The 15,592-nt window shown below is 38.4% G+C and overlaps 1 protein-coding gene across 3 annotated transcripts in view; it reads left to right on the top strand.

Moving 5' to 3' along the window:
• The window catches only part of VPS13B (vacuolar protein sorting 13 homolog B), a 382,845-nt gene that overhangs the window by 283,382 nt on the left and 83,871 nt on the right, over window positions 1-15,592 (top strand). For all 3 annotated transcript variants that reach the window (XM_060775658.2, XM_067467340.1, XM_067467339.1), the window contains exons 37-39: window positions 7,073-7,275; window positions 8,429-8,636; window positions 8,928-9,112. In XM_060775658.2, coding sequence (XP_060631641.2) covers window positions 7,073-7,275; window positions 8,429-8,636; window positions 8,928-9,112 — 596 coding nt within the window. The remainder of the gene's footprint in view (window positions 1-7,072; window positions 7,276-8,428; window positions 8,637-8,927; window positions 9,113-15,592) is intronic.

Below are 15,592 nucleotides of genomic sequence, written 5' to 3'. Positions count from 1 at the left end.
CTGCCAGCTCCTCAGTAAACCAAGGGGCTGGTTTAGTTCGGCTACTTGAGAGGGGACGTTCTGGAGCGATCGTGTCTATTGCCCTAGTCATCTCCCCATTCCAGAGAGCGACCAGGGCATCAACAGGATCACCAACCGAGGTGGCGGGGAATTCCCCAAGAGCCATCAGGAATCCCTCCGGATCCATAAGCCTCCTGAGGCGGACCAATTTAATAGGTCTTCCACCTCTGCGGAGGTTAGGGGGTGCAGTAAGTCTAAAGCTGACCAGGTGGTGGTCGGTCCATGGCAACGGAGAGATGGATAACTCCTCAACACCGCCGCCTTCCTCCCATCCCTGACAGAAAACCAAGTCCAATGTATGTCCAGCACTGTGGGTGGGGCCAGATACTTGTTGGGACAGCCCCATGGTCGCCATGGTAGACATGAAGTCCTGAGCCGCTCCCGTTAGGGCAGCCTCGGCATGGACATTGAGTCCCCCAGCACAAGCAGCCGTTGGGACTCCAATGCCAGGTCCGAGACCACCCCCGCTAGCTCAGGTAGGGAGACTGTAGTGCAGCGAGGTGGACGGTACACTAGCAGAATCCCTAATCTGTCCCGGTCACCCACCCTCAGGTGGACGCATTCAAAATTTGTTGACTGCGGGATGGGGGTCCTGGTCAGAAGAATGGAATCTCTATAGACTACTGCAACCCCGCCTCCCCGCCCTCCGGATCTCGGTTGGTGCTGCACAGAGAACCCGGGTGGACAAAGCTGGGTCAAATTTACACCTCCCGCTTCGTCCAGCCAGGTCTCTGTGATGCACGCCAGATCTGCCCGTTCATCCAGGATTAAATCTTGGATGAAAGTTGTTTTACCATTGACAGATCTGGCGTTCAACAGCACCACTTTCAATCCCGAGGGACCGCCAACCCGGTTACACCAACTTAACGTATCAGGAGACCGATTTGGGATTACTAATGTTGTTCTACGTTCCCTAGGCCGAATTAAAGATCTCCCTTTCCCGTATCTCCCCTTCCCCACCACGACTTCTATGGGGGCTCCTCGGTTAACGGAAGCCTCTCCCTCCTCCATGACGCATTCAACATCCATAATAACAACCCAAGGATCATTGTAGACTGTTTGACATATTACAGCTCCAATTTGCCATGGCTTTGCCTTCCAATCATTTCCCGTTCCTATTATGTTATATTCGGGTCCCCCTGAGCTATTCCATTCCCTCTGACCCACATATGCAATTAGCAACCAGATTAACAAATGCCAGGGAGTGGATGATGACATAAATATAAATAAATAGTTTAACTCCTCACACCTGCAATTGTAAAAAGTCCAGGTAGCAGGTGATTTGAAATAACTTTCCATGAGACCCTGGAGAATCAGAAAAAACAGTACTGGGTCAGAAGATCCCAAGAGGCTAATTCTGATTAATTTGTGTGCAGAGGCAATGCAAGAACATGTGCTCACTAATGATTACACAACACACAAAGTCTCAGTTTGATTGATAATTGTATCAAATAATGTAATGAAGAGTTCCAAGATAGTTACTATGCATTATAGAAGCAAACATACCATTTTGGACCTGCTTGTATTCTTTGCAGTAGTGCAGATTGGATTATAGCCCAGAGAAGAAACAGTTGGAGTTAAAACAAAACAGAATGTGGCATTAAAAACTTTGTGTGAGAGAGGTAATACCATACAAGTACACAATTAGATTTTCTCTAGTCTGTGGAATTTCTTCATGTATTTAATTGGGGGGGGGGGGCAAATACATGGATCATGAGAATTTTGTTATTCAGTTTTGCTGCTCTGTTATAGCTGCCTTCACTTATTGGGATTTGACTTAGGTAAAGATTTCCCTTGACATTAAGTCTAGTCATGTCCAACTCTGTGAGGTGGTGCTCATCTCCATGGAGCCTCCGGTGGCGCAGTGGGTTAAACTCCTATGCCGGCAGTACTGAAGACCGACAGGTCGCAGATTCGAATCCAGGGAGAGGTGGATGAGCTCCCTCTATCAGCTCCAGCTCCTCATGCGGGGACATGAGAGAAGCCTCCCACAAGGATGATAAAAACATCAAATCATCCAGGTGTCCCCTGGGCAACGTCCTTGCAGATGGCCAATTCTCTCACACCAGGAGTCACTCCTGACACACATACACACACAAAAGGCGAAGAGTCGGCGTTGTCCATAGACACCTCCAAGATCATGTGACCAGCATGACTGCATGGAGTGTCACTGCCTTCCCACAGAAGTGGTACCTATTGATCTGCTCACATTTGCATGTTTTTGAATTGCTAGGTTGGCAGAAGCTGGGCCTAACAGTGGGAGCTCACCCCGCTCCCTGATTTGAACCACCAACCTTCGGTCAGACAAGTTCAGCAGCTCAGCGGTTTAACCTGCTGTGCCACAAAGGGGACTTGACTTACACTTATCTCCCCTCTACAAAGCGTCATTTAATCATTACATGAAGTTTAATAGTTTGGAGTTCTTTTGTAATTGTTATGAAAATGAGCTTTTTGGAAACTATTTACCATGTGCCTGCAGATTCCTCAAATCTTTCTAGCTGTACAAAGAGCACCTGGATATTCCTTGCTAACATGTATCCTCTCAGTCTGTTCTTCGTTCGTAATGATATACAAAAACTCCATTATAAAGAAGGCTGGTTGTCTTTTGTTCTATCAGCACACTGATACATCCAAGTGCTATTATAGATCAAAGTGCAGCCTGGCAATGTAAGAATGGAGCATTTTGTAAATATTATCCAAACCACTTTTATTAGAGTCCTGGATGGTTATTTTTAAAAGTCATGAAACTTTTTGCTCCTTGTGCCAAAGTATTGCACGGACCAAGAAATATGTCAGAGTTCAAGAAGCAGCCATTCAAGTACAGTGTGCTAACTTCTGGATATCCCAGTAGTTATTTAGGGAGATAAATATGGTTCTTTTGCAAGCTGCCATATCAGGTTGACTGAAAATCGTTACCATGGTATGATCTGTTTAAACTCTAAAGAGAAGAATGAATTCTTCAGTAGATTTTTAGAGAACCCTTAAGAGTTCTGAGTGAAATGATGTGGGGCAGGCAGGGAAGGAAAAGGAGATATAACTTTATTTCATTTTCTCAGACTGAATCATCATGTTGTAGGAAAGTAACCTTGTAAGTTCAGCTCATAGTCTGTAATTCAACCAGGTGCTTAGAAATCCAAAAATAGGACTCTGGGGCATACTGATATGTACAATCGATTTTTCAGCACTCCTCTTCTTTGGCATGCAAATTCCTTTTGTCCACACATGTTAACCTGTTGGGATTCCTCTATATGTGATGCTCCAGTGAAAGGGGTTTACTGAAGCCCATGCCTTATTTCACTCACCATTACTCTTGCAGTACATCTGTAACCATCTGTCCTCAGCTGTTCTTAAGTACTTGTTTTTTAACCCCCTCATGATTGTACTGACAATATTTCTCTTTAGGATCCACCCCTCCCTCTTCATTAAGTATATTATGATTTATACAGCAAGATTTATTTCACTCCAAAGAGGGAACAGAACAGCTGAAAAACAAAAGTATAATATCCTGGAGGAAAAAATGGCTCTTAATACAATTAGAAATAAAAAATGTTTCAAAATTATCTTCAGTCCCAGTGCAATTACTCTTTACAGTGTAAATCAACTTCCTCTGGATTTTGAGGGTTTTTACTTTTCTTTTATAGATCATTGGTTTAAATGAAATTAATGTTGACTAGAAAGAGCATTCTATCTCTATCAGTACACTACAGATTTCAAAGCAAGAATATTTTGCAGTGTTGTGATAGGCTTTGAAACATAATTTAAAATGTTTGATGCATGAATGGACAAATTGTTGCATTATAAAGCTTTGTTGACCTTGCAAGTCATGCTTTTTAGCTGCATTTATGGCTAAAATGTGGTGGTAGGATTCATTGCAGTATTACACAGTATTAACCCCGATGTTGAAATGCACTATGGGACATATGTATCAAGTCATACATCAAGTCATACATGATTGATACTTGTGGCAACATGAATATTTTGAGACAATGTTTGGATCGGCAGTAATAAATTAATACAAATGGTAGAAATCTAGTGAAATCCTTAACTGTAGCACCCAGTCCCATTCATAATTTCTTAAATTAGTACTTGTAGCTGGTAGACTTGAGCATGGATTCATTTTGGCCGGTTCCCTTTGGCTAATCTGACTGGTCCGGTTTGTTCTGGTGGCCATAATGGCAAGGGCTTAGCCTCCATGTTTTTTTTTTCACCCCATCAGAACAGTAGCTATTGAATACCGGCTGCTTTTGGTTACAAGTGGAGTGCAGGAGGGAGGCAACCGCTAGAAGGAAAAGAGAGGGATTTTAAAAGGAAGCCCAGTGTAGGATATGTCCAGGTCATCGCTCTTTCTTACCTGGAAGTGGGAAGCCTTCTTTAAATGCCTTGGAAATAGTGCATAGCATGGTGTAGGCTCGAGAAAGAAAGCATCCGTGCGTGCCTGCAGCGCCTTTTCTCTAGAGTAGAAACAGCTTCAAGAAGCCTCCTTTAAATGCCTTGGAAAGAATGTGTGGCATGGTGCAGGCCCGGGAGAGAAAGTGCATGCGTGTGCCTGCAGCGCCTTTCTTCTAGAGTAGAAATAGTGTTAACGAAGCATTAAACCCAGTCTCCTCTACAGACAGAAAGGACTGGTATCTTAACTCTGATTCTTTTAATCCAGGTCTTAATGAAGGCTATAAGGACAAATGATGCCTACAGTGATGGGGAGTCTGGGAAGTCCCCCCCCCCCAATAATGGTCCATATAAACATGAATCTTTCCGCTTCCCAGATTGAAAACAGATTTTTGTGCTCCCGAATTCAGGAGGCTTTCAAAAAATGGATCGGGAAACCCACCGAATTCCAGGACACTAAAACGGATCACAGTTTACCCACTGCACAAGCCTAATAGCTGGATGTTATTTCCAATTTAAGGAGAACTACTTGGTGATGATAATGATGTTTTATTTATTACCCCTTTCTCCCTATATTTTTATTGTAATTAAAGCAAGCATGGAAATTAACTTTGGAGAAGGAAGCATAAAATGGTTTCCTTATGGGAACATTTCCAAGATTTTCAGAGTGAAAACTTTTAGAAGTGAATCTGGAACCCCAATTAAAATCTGAGTATATATTTGAAGAGTGGAAGGTATTTTGTGAAGGGACAAACTTTGTTAGGTGCAGGGTGTAAATATTGCATTTATATCTTTCTGTTATGATTTGGAAGGACCCATTTGAGTCAGTACAGTGGTAGTTCGATGTCATTGGCATTCATTGTTTTTAATAGAGGGAATACTTTTATTTTCTTTGCAGTGGAATTGTGTTTTCTGTTCTTAGGTTGGTTTGTGCCATTCTTGAGAAACTGGAAACTGGAAAATACTATTTATTTGATTATTGTAATACAATTTTCTTGGATAAGACTGTACTAATTGACATATTGGTAGATTGCCATTGTTGACTGTGTCACTGAAATTTTATATATTATCTGAATTGGCAGTATGCTCTTCATGAATTTACTATGCTTGTTTTCCTTATACTATTTTGACAGAAGTGTCTTCATTACTGTCAGTGAGCCTTACCTCAAACTTGTTTATGAAAAACCGATATATAAAAATGAACAGATACTGGTATTGTGCCTGAAAAGTTGTAGTGAGCTAATGTCCATAAGAATAGAGGAATGGAAATTTACAATAGTTGTTCACAATCAGTTTATCCTGTGGCCCACTCTTTATTTCTTAGCCATGGTTAAGAAAAGTTGCATATCAAGTCTCTTGTTGATTCTGTATCTCAATTGTAAAACTGATGTCTATGTGACTATTCATTCTGGCATATAACTTGTTTTCCAGTTCTGGCCACCTGGATAATTCTTGCATTATGGCTTCAGTCTTTTCTACAGCTTTCATATTAAGTTAAAGTCTTGAGCATGTATTTGCAGCAAAAAAAGGTCCATGAAACATTATTGTTTTGTAACATAAACCTTATTCTTACAGAGTAATAACTCAAAACATTATGAAATTGTTCTTGGCATGATAGATATATTTGGAAATTTTACATTAAGGAAACTGACGAATTTTCCTCATTTCTAAAAGAGATTAAATAAGGAAATCACTATGTTTCACCCTCCCCTCCCCACCGCATTTGCCACAGGTGTCTCTATGGATAGAGTTCTGACTTACTGAAGTCATTCTTTCTTTTCTTTTTTTCTTTTTGGCAGAAGTTTGAAAACTTTGCTTGATGAAACAGCTGCCTGGTGTTGAACCTAGGTGTTTTTTAATCTTTCATCTTTTATAACTATTAAGTTACATTAGGAAAATAAGCTATAGGCATTGCAAATTAAGTATGTTGAAATCCAATATTCACAATGACAATTCCAAATATGAATAACATAGTTTATAGTGGAACCCTCAACTCTCAAATCCATAACTTTGTATTTGTTGTCCTGAGAATTTTCAAGGACTTTAAACTGCAATAGAAGTATAGATTTTTAGGGGGGATTTTTTTTTCTTAAAATGTATATGTGTGGTCAGAATAAACAGCAACCATAAACTGCAACTGGATATGTTATGGAATTAGTTTAACTAGTTTGTCTAGTTTTCAACTTTTTTCTAGAAAGTGTTGTACTTCCATATCAGGTGTAGCTCAAACTGACTTTTATCTGTTTTGCCTTATAAACCTGTTGCTGCATTATCTAGACCTGTGCTTCTTAAACTCCTAACCCGCCTTAGCTCAGTGCTGGAATCTCAAAAAATTTGGCAATAGTAAACATTTTCTGAACATTGCCTTGTGGCTGCAGATATTTACATGAAGCTGCTGTGCTGTGTAATGGGGAGGACCAGTTTTGTTTAATAACAGTTTTGAAAAGGTCTTCAAAAGTCCAGTTCATATGAAAATTGATAGTTTCCTATCTGTGAATTGGTTGATATGGTCATATAAGATGCAAGTGCTTTTCAGCAGCATTGGCTTTCATTCTGTCTGTATTTGAAATAAAAAACTGCACTAAATTTAATGACATCTAACTATTTTTTTTTGTTTGTATATTAGGTAGAATTAATGGATCATCAGTAATGCTTGACATCAATGATTTCCTTATTAAGACAAGCCTTCAGGAAAAAAGCAGAACACTACTTGGACCCGTTTGTTGTTCTGTCACTGTAGAAGCCAAATGGTGTAAACACAGTGGCAATCCTGGTCCAGAGCTCTCAATTCCAAAAATATACATTGATGTGAGAGGTGGACTGATGCAGGTCTGTATGAGTAATTCCTGAGTTTGGGGGCAATATGAAGTTGTCAGTAACACGAGAAAATCTGCAGAAAGTCTGAGGAAATTTGAGAATGTGTATGTTTGTTTTCATACATGGAAATGACATATCTTTATGTATATCCCATAGGGATATCTTATTAGGCTATTGACTACTAGACCCTGTTCTTCATTCTCTTCCTTGTGCATTTTTTCTGCTGTAATACAGGCAATACCAAAGTTACAAACAAATGACTCATAGTTAAGAATGGGGGTGAGATAACAGGAAGGGAGAGAAATCGATTCCTTAGCAATGAAATCAACTCTTGGAAGAGTGGGGAAAAGGCGTCTCCACTGAAAGCAATCCTTGTTTCCACAACAAGCCAATTTTTTTTCAAGATCCAATGATTGCAGGGACAAAAAGTGAGGTGAATTTTTCTGAAGAGGGGCACAGGCAGCAAAACAAATGCACAGGAGTGTTAACCCTTTCCTATGCTATCCTCCCCTTGCTCAATTCTTCCATTTGACAGTCCTTTTAAACCTTCTGCAATCTAAAGATACCCAACTTCCATAAAAGTTTCTTAGAGTTTCCAAGCAGTTTACCATATTGGTCACCTCTCTCTGTGCACATTCCAAGTTGTTGATACACTTCTTGATACACCATGCCCAGAAGCATATACAATGCTGGTATCTGACTAAAGCAGAATGGAATGCTACTATTACTTCTTCTGAGATGATCACTGTATTTCTCTTAACACAGTGGTTGGACTTTAAAATATACTACATACTCTTATACAGTTTCTCCAGTAGTTATCACTTGGCCTGCGTGGAGAGGGAAGAAAAACCAGGAATCTTTGTCTGTTCTATTTTCTTCTAATGAGGTGTATTATTTTTCTTTTTTCTTGATTTAAGAAACTGCTGCGAATTGTTGTAAGAAACTGTTCTGCTCTTAAACTGTTTGCCACTATAAATACATCTGCCTTTTTAAGTATTATGGGGCCAAAATAACTTGTCTTCTAAACTCTTCAAAATGTATAAGCTTATTTATCTGTTAAGTCTGGAGAATTTCTAGAATAAACTTACTTGCGCTTATGCTGGCTCTGTGATTGTCAAACCAAAGTGTTTAAATTTTTTGAAGCTACTTTTGTCTTCTTTTTAAGATTTTTTGGGGACAAGAACATTTGAATTGCTTAGTTCTTCTGCATGAACGTTTGCAGAGTTACCTTCTGCAAGAAGACAAGGAAAACAGACAGGGTACCACTCAAATATATCCTGTGCAGATTCCCGTGGAAAGGAACCAGGGCTCTAAAACAGAGCATACAGCAGATGATCTACGTACAGGCTTGTTCCAATACATACAAGATACAGGTACAAGTATTTTGAAAAATACACTTCAATTTTAAAATAATTTCAGCAGTAGCTGAAATTACATATTACTTTCCTGCAACAGATTTTTTGACCCAATATTGTCATCTGTTAGAATACATTTTGTCATTTTCTCCATTTTTACTATGACTTTTCAAAACTCAGGGAGATTGCTTTTCCCCCCTCCTTTTGAGCCAAAGGGATTTGTTTTTAACTGCTGTGGTCTCATAAAACAGCAGGCTCCCTTTTTAGAAATTATATGACCAATTATGGCTTCCTTTCCTAATTTGATAGAAGCACAAAAACTCCCGAGTGCCTATGAAGTTGTGTTTTACAATGAAACAGAGGATAATCCAGGAATGATGCTGTGGAGATATCCAGAACCCAGAGTGCTCACCCTTGTGAGAATCACACCAGTTCCTTTTAACACCACCGAAGATCCAGATATTAGCACTGCAGACCTTGGAGATGTACTTCAGGTTGGTTGCATTTTTGTCAGTTTTAAACATTCTTTAAATATTGGAGTATATTTGAAAAGAACAAGCAAGGGCATTATGATGAGTGGAACTGGGGGGAAAACGGGAGGGAGGGACCCCAGATATTTGGGATAGATTCAAAAACATCATGCTATTCAGGAACAAAAATCAGAAATGGCTCATGGAATTGTATGCTCTTTGGTCAGGCATGTCAACATAACACATTATGCATATCTTCCTAACCCTTATTCTGGATTTGATTGTCTATTTAAACATGGTCAAAATAATCCAGGGACAAGCCTAACCCTGAATTCTGTAACTGATCCAATAGGATTCATCTACTAATAGCCATCTGTTTCCTATTCATGTTTACAGAAGTCTGTGCATTAAAATGATTGTGCAATAAAAAGTATCACATTATTCTGATTGGTAGTAGCTGTTTGCTGAAGAAATATTTCACTACCTGCATATTAGTCAGAATTGATAATCCAGGCAGAGAAGGGCATTGTCAGGACAGGGAAAATGGCCATGCCTCATACATTTTAGCAGCCTCCAAGCTGTTCACTCTTCAATTTCAGCTCCTCTTCAGGTGTGACTCTGAAGATTGGAAATTTCCCCTTTAGAATTATCTCTCAACTGGGGATGAGAGAGTCTGACCAATTTAAACTGTTATTTATTCCAGCCAATAGGGACCATGAAGTATGGTTTGACATCCAACCTCTTCAAAAATCTTTCTTCCCTCTTCCCACATCCAGTTAATCCTGGGTAGGTGCAGTAAGAAAATCTGACAATTTTCTGGTCCCTTGTCTTCTTTAACAAATACTCTGAGAGGCTGACCTAGGAAAAATGCTGGTGACCAATAGGAAATGATGCCATGGGATACTCACTAGAGAAGTTTACTTCAGTTGTTTTTTTGTTACCTTATTACCTGCACTGACCCTAATAACCCAATGTATTCCACTTTGCATGCAACCTTTGGGTCTTTTCCAAACCTTAATTTTAAAAACCCAGCAAAACTGTGTACTTTTTGATAGCTAAGATGTGATACCGACTCTGTTTTGAGTGTAACATATAACCAAGAACTGCATTATTTATTGATCATACTCAATATTTTAACCTTACCACTGATTCCAAAAAATTTATGGCAGACTTGGATTGGATTTATAGGATATATATTTATAATTTATATTTGTTGTAACAAAAACGTGTAACTTCAGATGAAACTGACTGTTTCATTGCATTAAATGACTTTTTTCTTTAACCTATATATATGCCCATTTTGCATAGTTTGCCACTGTATAAAACAGTAGCTAAAAGATATGTGAACTTCAGAGCTATTGGCTTTAACATTTCATAATTCATGAGAGATTTGACATGACAGTCAACAACCAAAAAATTATGATCGGTTTTAAGTGCATATTGTTAAGGCATCAAATGACTGCCTGGTGGTAAGCCACCTTCAGGTTCAAGAAAAGTGGAATAGAAATATCATAAATAAATTGTGTGTGTGTGTGTGTGTGTAGGGAAAAATTAGAGCTTTGTGCATATTTCATTAGAGATTTATACGTATTTTATAAAACCCAGAGCTTTTCAGCTTTATTATTTAAATCCAAAGGTGTTGAAAATATGATTTAGCGACAACACTTTGATCTCTCTATTAAAAATACATCTATATTTTAAAAGTAAATTATATCCAAAGAAACTTCTATAATCTATCATTTCCAGTAGCTTTGTATTTTCCCTGTGTACCTTTAATATAACAGTTAAATATTTCCACAAGAAAAATAACAAACAAAACGTAGTTCAAGAATCTATATTATTTCTGTATATTTTACTAAATGTTCTGTTAAAGAAGTAATGCCCAGCAATATATCTGTCTTGTTTATTGAGATATACTTCTATACAATCCAAGGTCTCATTTCCCCTTTAGGTAGCGGAACTAGGAAAGTAAAAGAAAGGTCCCCTGGCCAAGGCTTTGGAAATATACAGCCCTACTCAAAGGAGAGAATCCTGGGGTAGATGGACAAATCATCTGACTGTTCACAAGGCAGCTTTGTCAGTGGATTGTATTTGCATTACATCTATTTAGGCTATTTTAACATCAAAACTCAACCCCCTTAGGACAAAACAATTGTTACATGCCTTCAAGTCATTTTTGACTTCTAGGTTTTATTTATATATATATATATATATATATATATATATATATATATATATATATATATAACATATATATATATTGATACATCCCAAAATATATATATATTGATACATCCCAACAATCAACAAAATTTTGCCGTACAGGACTTATTCCAATATACATTATTCCAAAAGTAAGCATTCCTTAAATGACCTACTGTACATTCCTTAGTTATGTATCACCCAACAGGTTTCCAAATCCCATTTTGTATAGTCTCTCCATCCCCAAGCTATCATGGCCTGTATTGCGGCTGTCATATATTTTAGGATTTCTGTCCAATTATTGTTATCTTCCCTTGCCTTTATGGTGAGGGACATGAACCTGGCTTTATCCCACATTAATTCTTTCCCTATTATGTCTTCCATTACCGTCCTTATTTTACCATAATAGTTCTGGATTTTTCTACAGTCCCACCACATGTGGGAGAATGTACCTATCCCCCCACATTTGTGCCAACATTAGTTTGAGATATTTCCCATTATGTGTGCTAATTGAGTGGGGGTTCTATACCATTTGGAGATTATTTTCCTTTGGGTTTCCTTTGACTTCTAGTGACCCTGAAGTTATCCTATCACAGGGTTTTCTTTGCAGTAATAGTTTAGAGGGGATTTGCCCTTGGCTTTCTCTGAGGCTGAGAGGGTATGACCTACTCAAGTTCACCCAGGGAATTTTCATAGCCAAGCAGGGATGTGAACCCTGGTCTCCTGAGTCATACCATGGTGCCACATTAGCTTTTTAGAGAAACAATACTGCCATGTTGTTGTTATTAAACATTGTTATATAAAACTAGTGACAATTGCAAAACCACCAAATAGCATTGCAGCCAAATCCATAAGAAGACCCTTAAAATATACAAATCAATTCCATAGGAAATAAGTAAGTCTTGAGAGTGTTGTAGCTTGACTTCATTTGATAATGCATTCAGGAGGTTTTGGACCAACTGCAGTAAAGGCAGGACTGCATTATAAGCCCCTAAGCAAAGCAATGAACTGGGCCTCCCAATCAAAGGGAGCCTGGACCTCCCAATCCCTCATTGCTTACCTATAGAGCCATTTCCTTATGCACGGTCAAACATGCCTCGCTTTAAGCATAGCGTAACACACCTGCACCCCCTTTTCAGTTAATTCCAGTTAATTCACCATATCTCGGGGGGGAAGGAGGAAGAAGAGGGAAGATGTGAGAAAAATGGGAACAAAAGTGAAGTGTATGTCTTTATTGCAAGCAGACATGCCAACCCTCCCATACAAGTTGTACAAGGTTTTTCTCCTTTTACCAAGATTTGAATTTTAAGATGGGTGCTCTGAAAATTACATAGTGTTAAATTCTGGTCTTTGCATAGATTAGCATGGAGCTTCCATACTCATGGGCTTCCAGGGCAACTGCCAAGCATACCCATGCATTAAGATGGTACTGAATAAAGGCCCTCTTTCGCTTACCTCCTAGCCCAACCGTTCTCAGAGGTGTGCAGGCAAAACGATCCTCCATCTCCCATTAAATATAGGCAAGCTGATATCGGTGAAATTACTCAGGTCCAAACCAGTCAAGAACTTAGACATTCACTACCCGCTAAATACAGCCGGAATATTTTTAGGAATCACGTGATTTGAAAACATAACTTCCACCAGTCACTTTGTGTTCTCACTGAACTTAATGAAAAGTCTTTAAAGACTGTTCTGGCAGATGTGGTGTGTATGTGTTTGAAAGAGATAGCGAATGACGCAGTGTGCAAAGCACCGCTTTTATGGAACCTCAGTTCTATTTTTTATTAGATTCTCTTTTCTAAAGTACATTTATTTCTTAATGTGCCATTGCCGTCTTCAGATGTGATGGAGAGAAAAATAAATCTGAAGCATGTTGTATTTTATAGGTTTCAAAATCAAATAGCAAATATTAAGCCTAGAATTCTTCTACCATTGTTGCTATCAGACATTGGAGTCTTCTAAAGGGTGTGTGTGTGCAAAAAAACCCCAAAAACATGAAGGCATTTCTTGTAGGAAATTATTTTGATACTTATCAACATACTACTTTATTGGCATGTATAGGTATATGTGTCTACATTACACATTTTCCTCTTTCCGTTCTTATAAAACTGAAGTTTAATATATTTTTTGGCTATTTTAGAATTTAAGGAGAATAAATCCAGCCTTTGTGGCACACTCCAGTCCATAATTCCATTCAGCACACCTGCATTTGCTCTAAACCTAGTAGCTTGATGAATTGATAAGATAAGCTGGCCCACATGCTTTTTCTAAAAATAAAGGAATGCTACATATTTCTTTCTAAAGGTTAAAAAGTATTTCTCAGGGCTCTTGAATTACCATATTCTGATACCAAGGGAAAATAAAACCTCAGCTTAGAGTCTTGTTTGTACTTATAGGGCTTTCCGGACAGGAAGGCAATCTTGATGCAATGCAGTAAGCCACAATACCAGTGGGGCATTACAGGTGAAAAGCACACAGCTGTACCCTGTACCACAATGTATTACAACCATACAGTGGAATATTTCCTGTACAGAAATAGGGCTTGGTTAACTTTGTTTCCCAAGAGTAGATCACATTAAAATGTTATAAAATCATGATTTCCTGCATTTGAATACTTGTGGTTTCTCAACTGGTTCCAATATTACAGTGGGGGTTTTATGGCTTCTATTAGTTGAAGATGTATGGAATCCTCTTTCTCAAGTCATCTAAAAGCAGGGAGAATTGTAAAAAGAGAACTATTTTTCCATCCAACATGATTTTTTTTTTTTGCATTTCATCTTATAATTGAACATCTATGAGTTGTTTTGTAAAACTTAATATGTGCTCAGGTTTTAATAGAATGAGTGTAAACTGTCCTAGCACTGAAGAAATCTCAGTATGTTTACTTGGAAATAAAATGCAGGAATGTTTTTTCTTTAATTTTAATTTTTGTGAAAAGAAAGCAAATAGATTTAAGGCAATGTATCCTATTACATTCTGATCTCAGCCCCACAACTTTGAAACCATTGTGTTTATGGCCTTATAGCCAACAAGGTTGCTGCATCTGACCAATTGGATTGATATCCAAAGCTCATGCTGAAGCAAATCAGTTTCAAAGGTTCTGCTTGAGTTCTTCTTTTTCTCCACTGTCTATTTTATAATTATTTGTGAATAACTTTTTTGAATTGCCTTATTCTTCTTCGTGGTCTCTGTGAATGCACACACATGGAGTTTACTCTAAGGGAAGTTTCTCAAGATATGATCTTTCAAATTTTGGTGCACCCTGGCTCCTTTGTTGTTTTTTTGTTAGGTAGCCAAAGTTAATGTGCCTGCTTTCCAATATGATGATAATTTTGCATATGCACCAATCATTCTGCAATGTATTGTTTGTACTAAATTACAAGAACACAGAAAATGGGGAAGGCAGCCAATAGAAGGGCAGACTATTCATTTGTTTCCTGTTTCTATTGAAAATTCCAGGGATCGTACTGTATTTAGGACAGATGACAAAATGGATGGCAGACAAGAGGGAGGAGGGGGGAAGGAAGTATTGGCGAATATGGGGAAGAAGTCATGAGGAGGGAGTCTGGGCTATTAATGACTTTCTTTAAATTCTTCCAAAAGCTGAACAAATATTGCTGTTGATTGATGAGCCTAACTAACAAATAGTTCTAAGATGAAGCAGTTGTTGTTTTTTTCTTCTTGTTGTACATTTCTGAAATCATTAGTTTCTCAGGAGCTATCATGTCACCTGTTGGGTTTATATCACATTTGTAATTAGAATAAAGTAATCCACTTATGTGATTAGCTTAACATGGTTCTCTGTTTTGATCCCAGACTTTGTTCCAGAAAGTTAATGTTGGGATCTGCAATAAGAATTTGTCTTGCATTAGGCAAGACTTTCTCTTTCTTTTTCACTGACTCTCCAGACCTGCACGTTAAGGATTAGAGAATAAAGCTTTCAGATTAGGGGCCCGACTTCCAGGCAGTCATGGTCCTGGGCATCTCTAATTTTACAAATTAATCATTGACTGTGAGGTATGTTAAGATCTAGCTTTGGGCTTATCCATAGCATTTGCCTGAACTACATTGGTTTGCCTCAAGTGATGTTCAGATGGCAAATTCACTTGAGGGAAACACTCTGGAAAATCTTTACAAAGGAGAAAAGAAAATCTGGGGAACATTTCTCAGATAAACACCTTACGGATTGTAGATGTTTACAAAATCTTTGTGAGCAGGGAGACATGTAAACATCTCAAAGAGAACTGACTGTAGGAGCTGTTCTCTTATATGCTATATTTTATTCTACATCTTCTTAGTTAT

This window comes from Anolis sagrei, chromosome 4 (genome assembly GCF_037176765.1).
Source record: "Anolis sagrei isolate rAnoSag1 chromosome 4, rAnoSag1.mat, whole genome shotgun sequence".
In the NCBI taxonomy this organism is placed as follows: Eukaryota; Metazoa; Chordata; class Lepidosauria; order Squamata; family Dactyloidae; genus Anolis; species Anolis sagrei.
The sequence above is the reverse complement of the archived record's forward strand: the minus strand, read 5'-3'. Positions and strand labels throughout refer to the sequence as shown.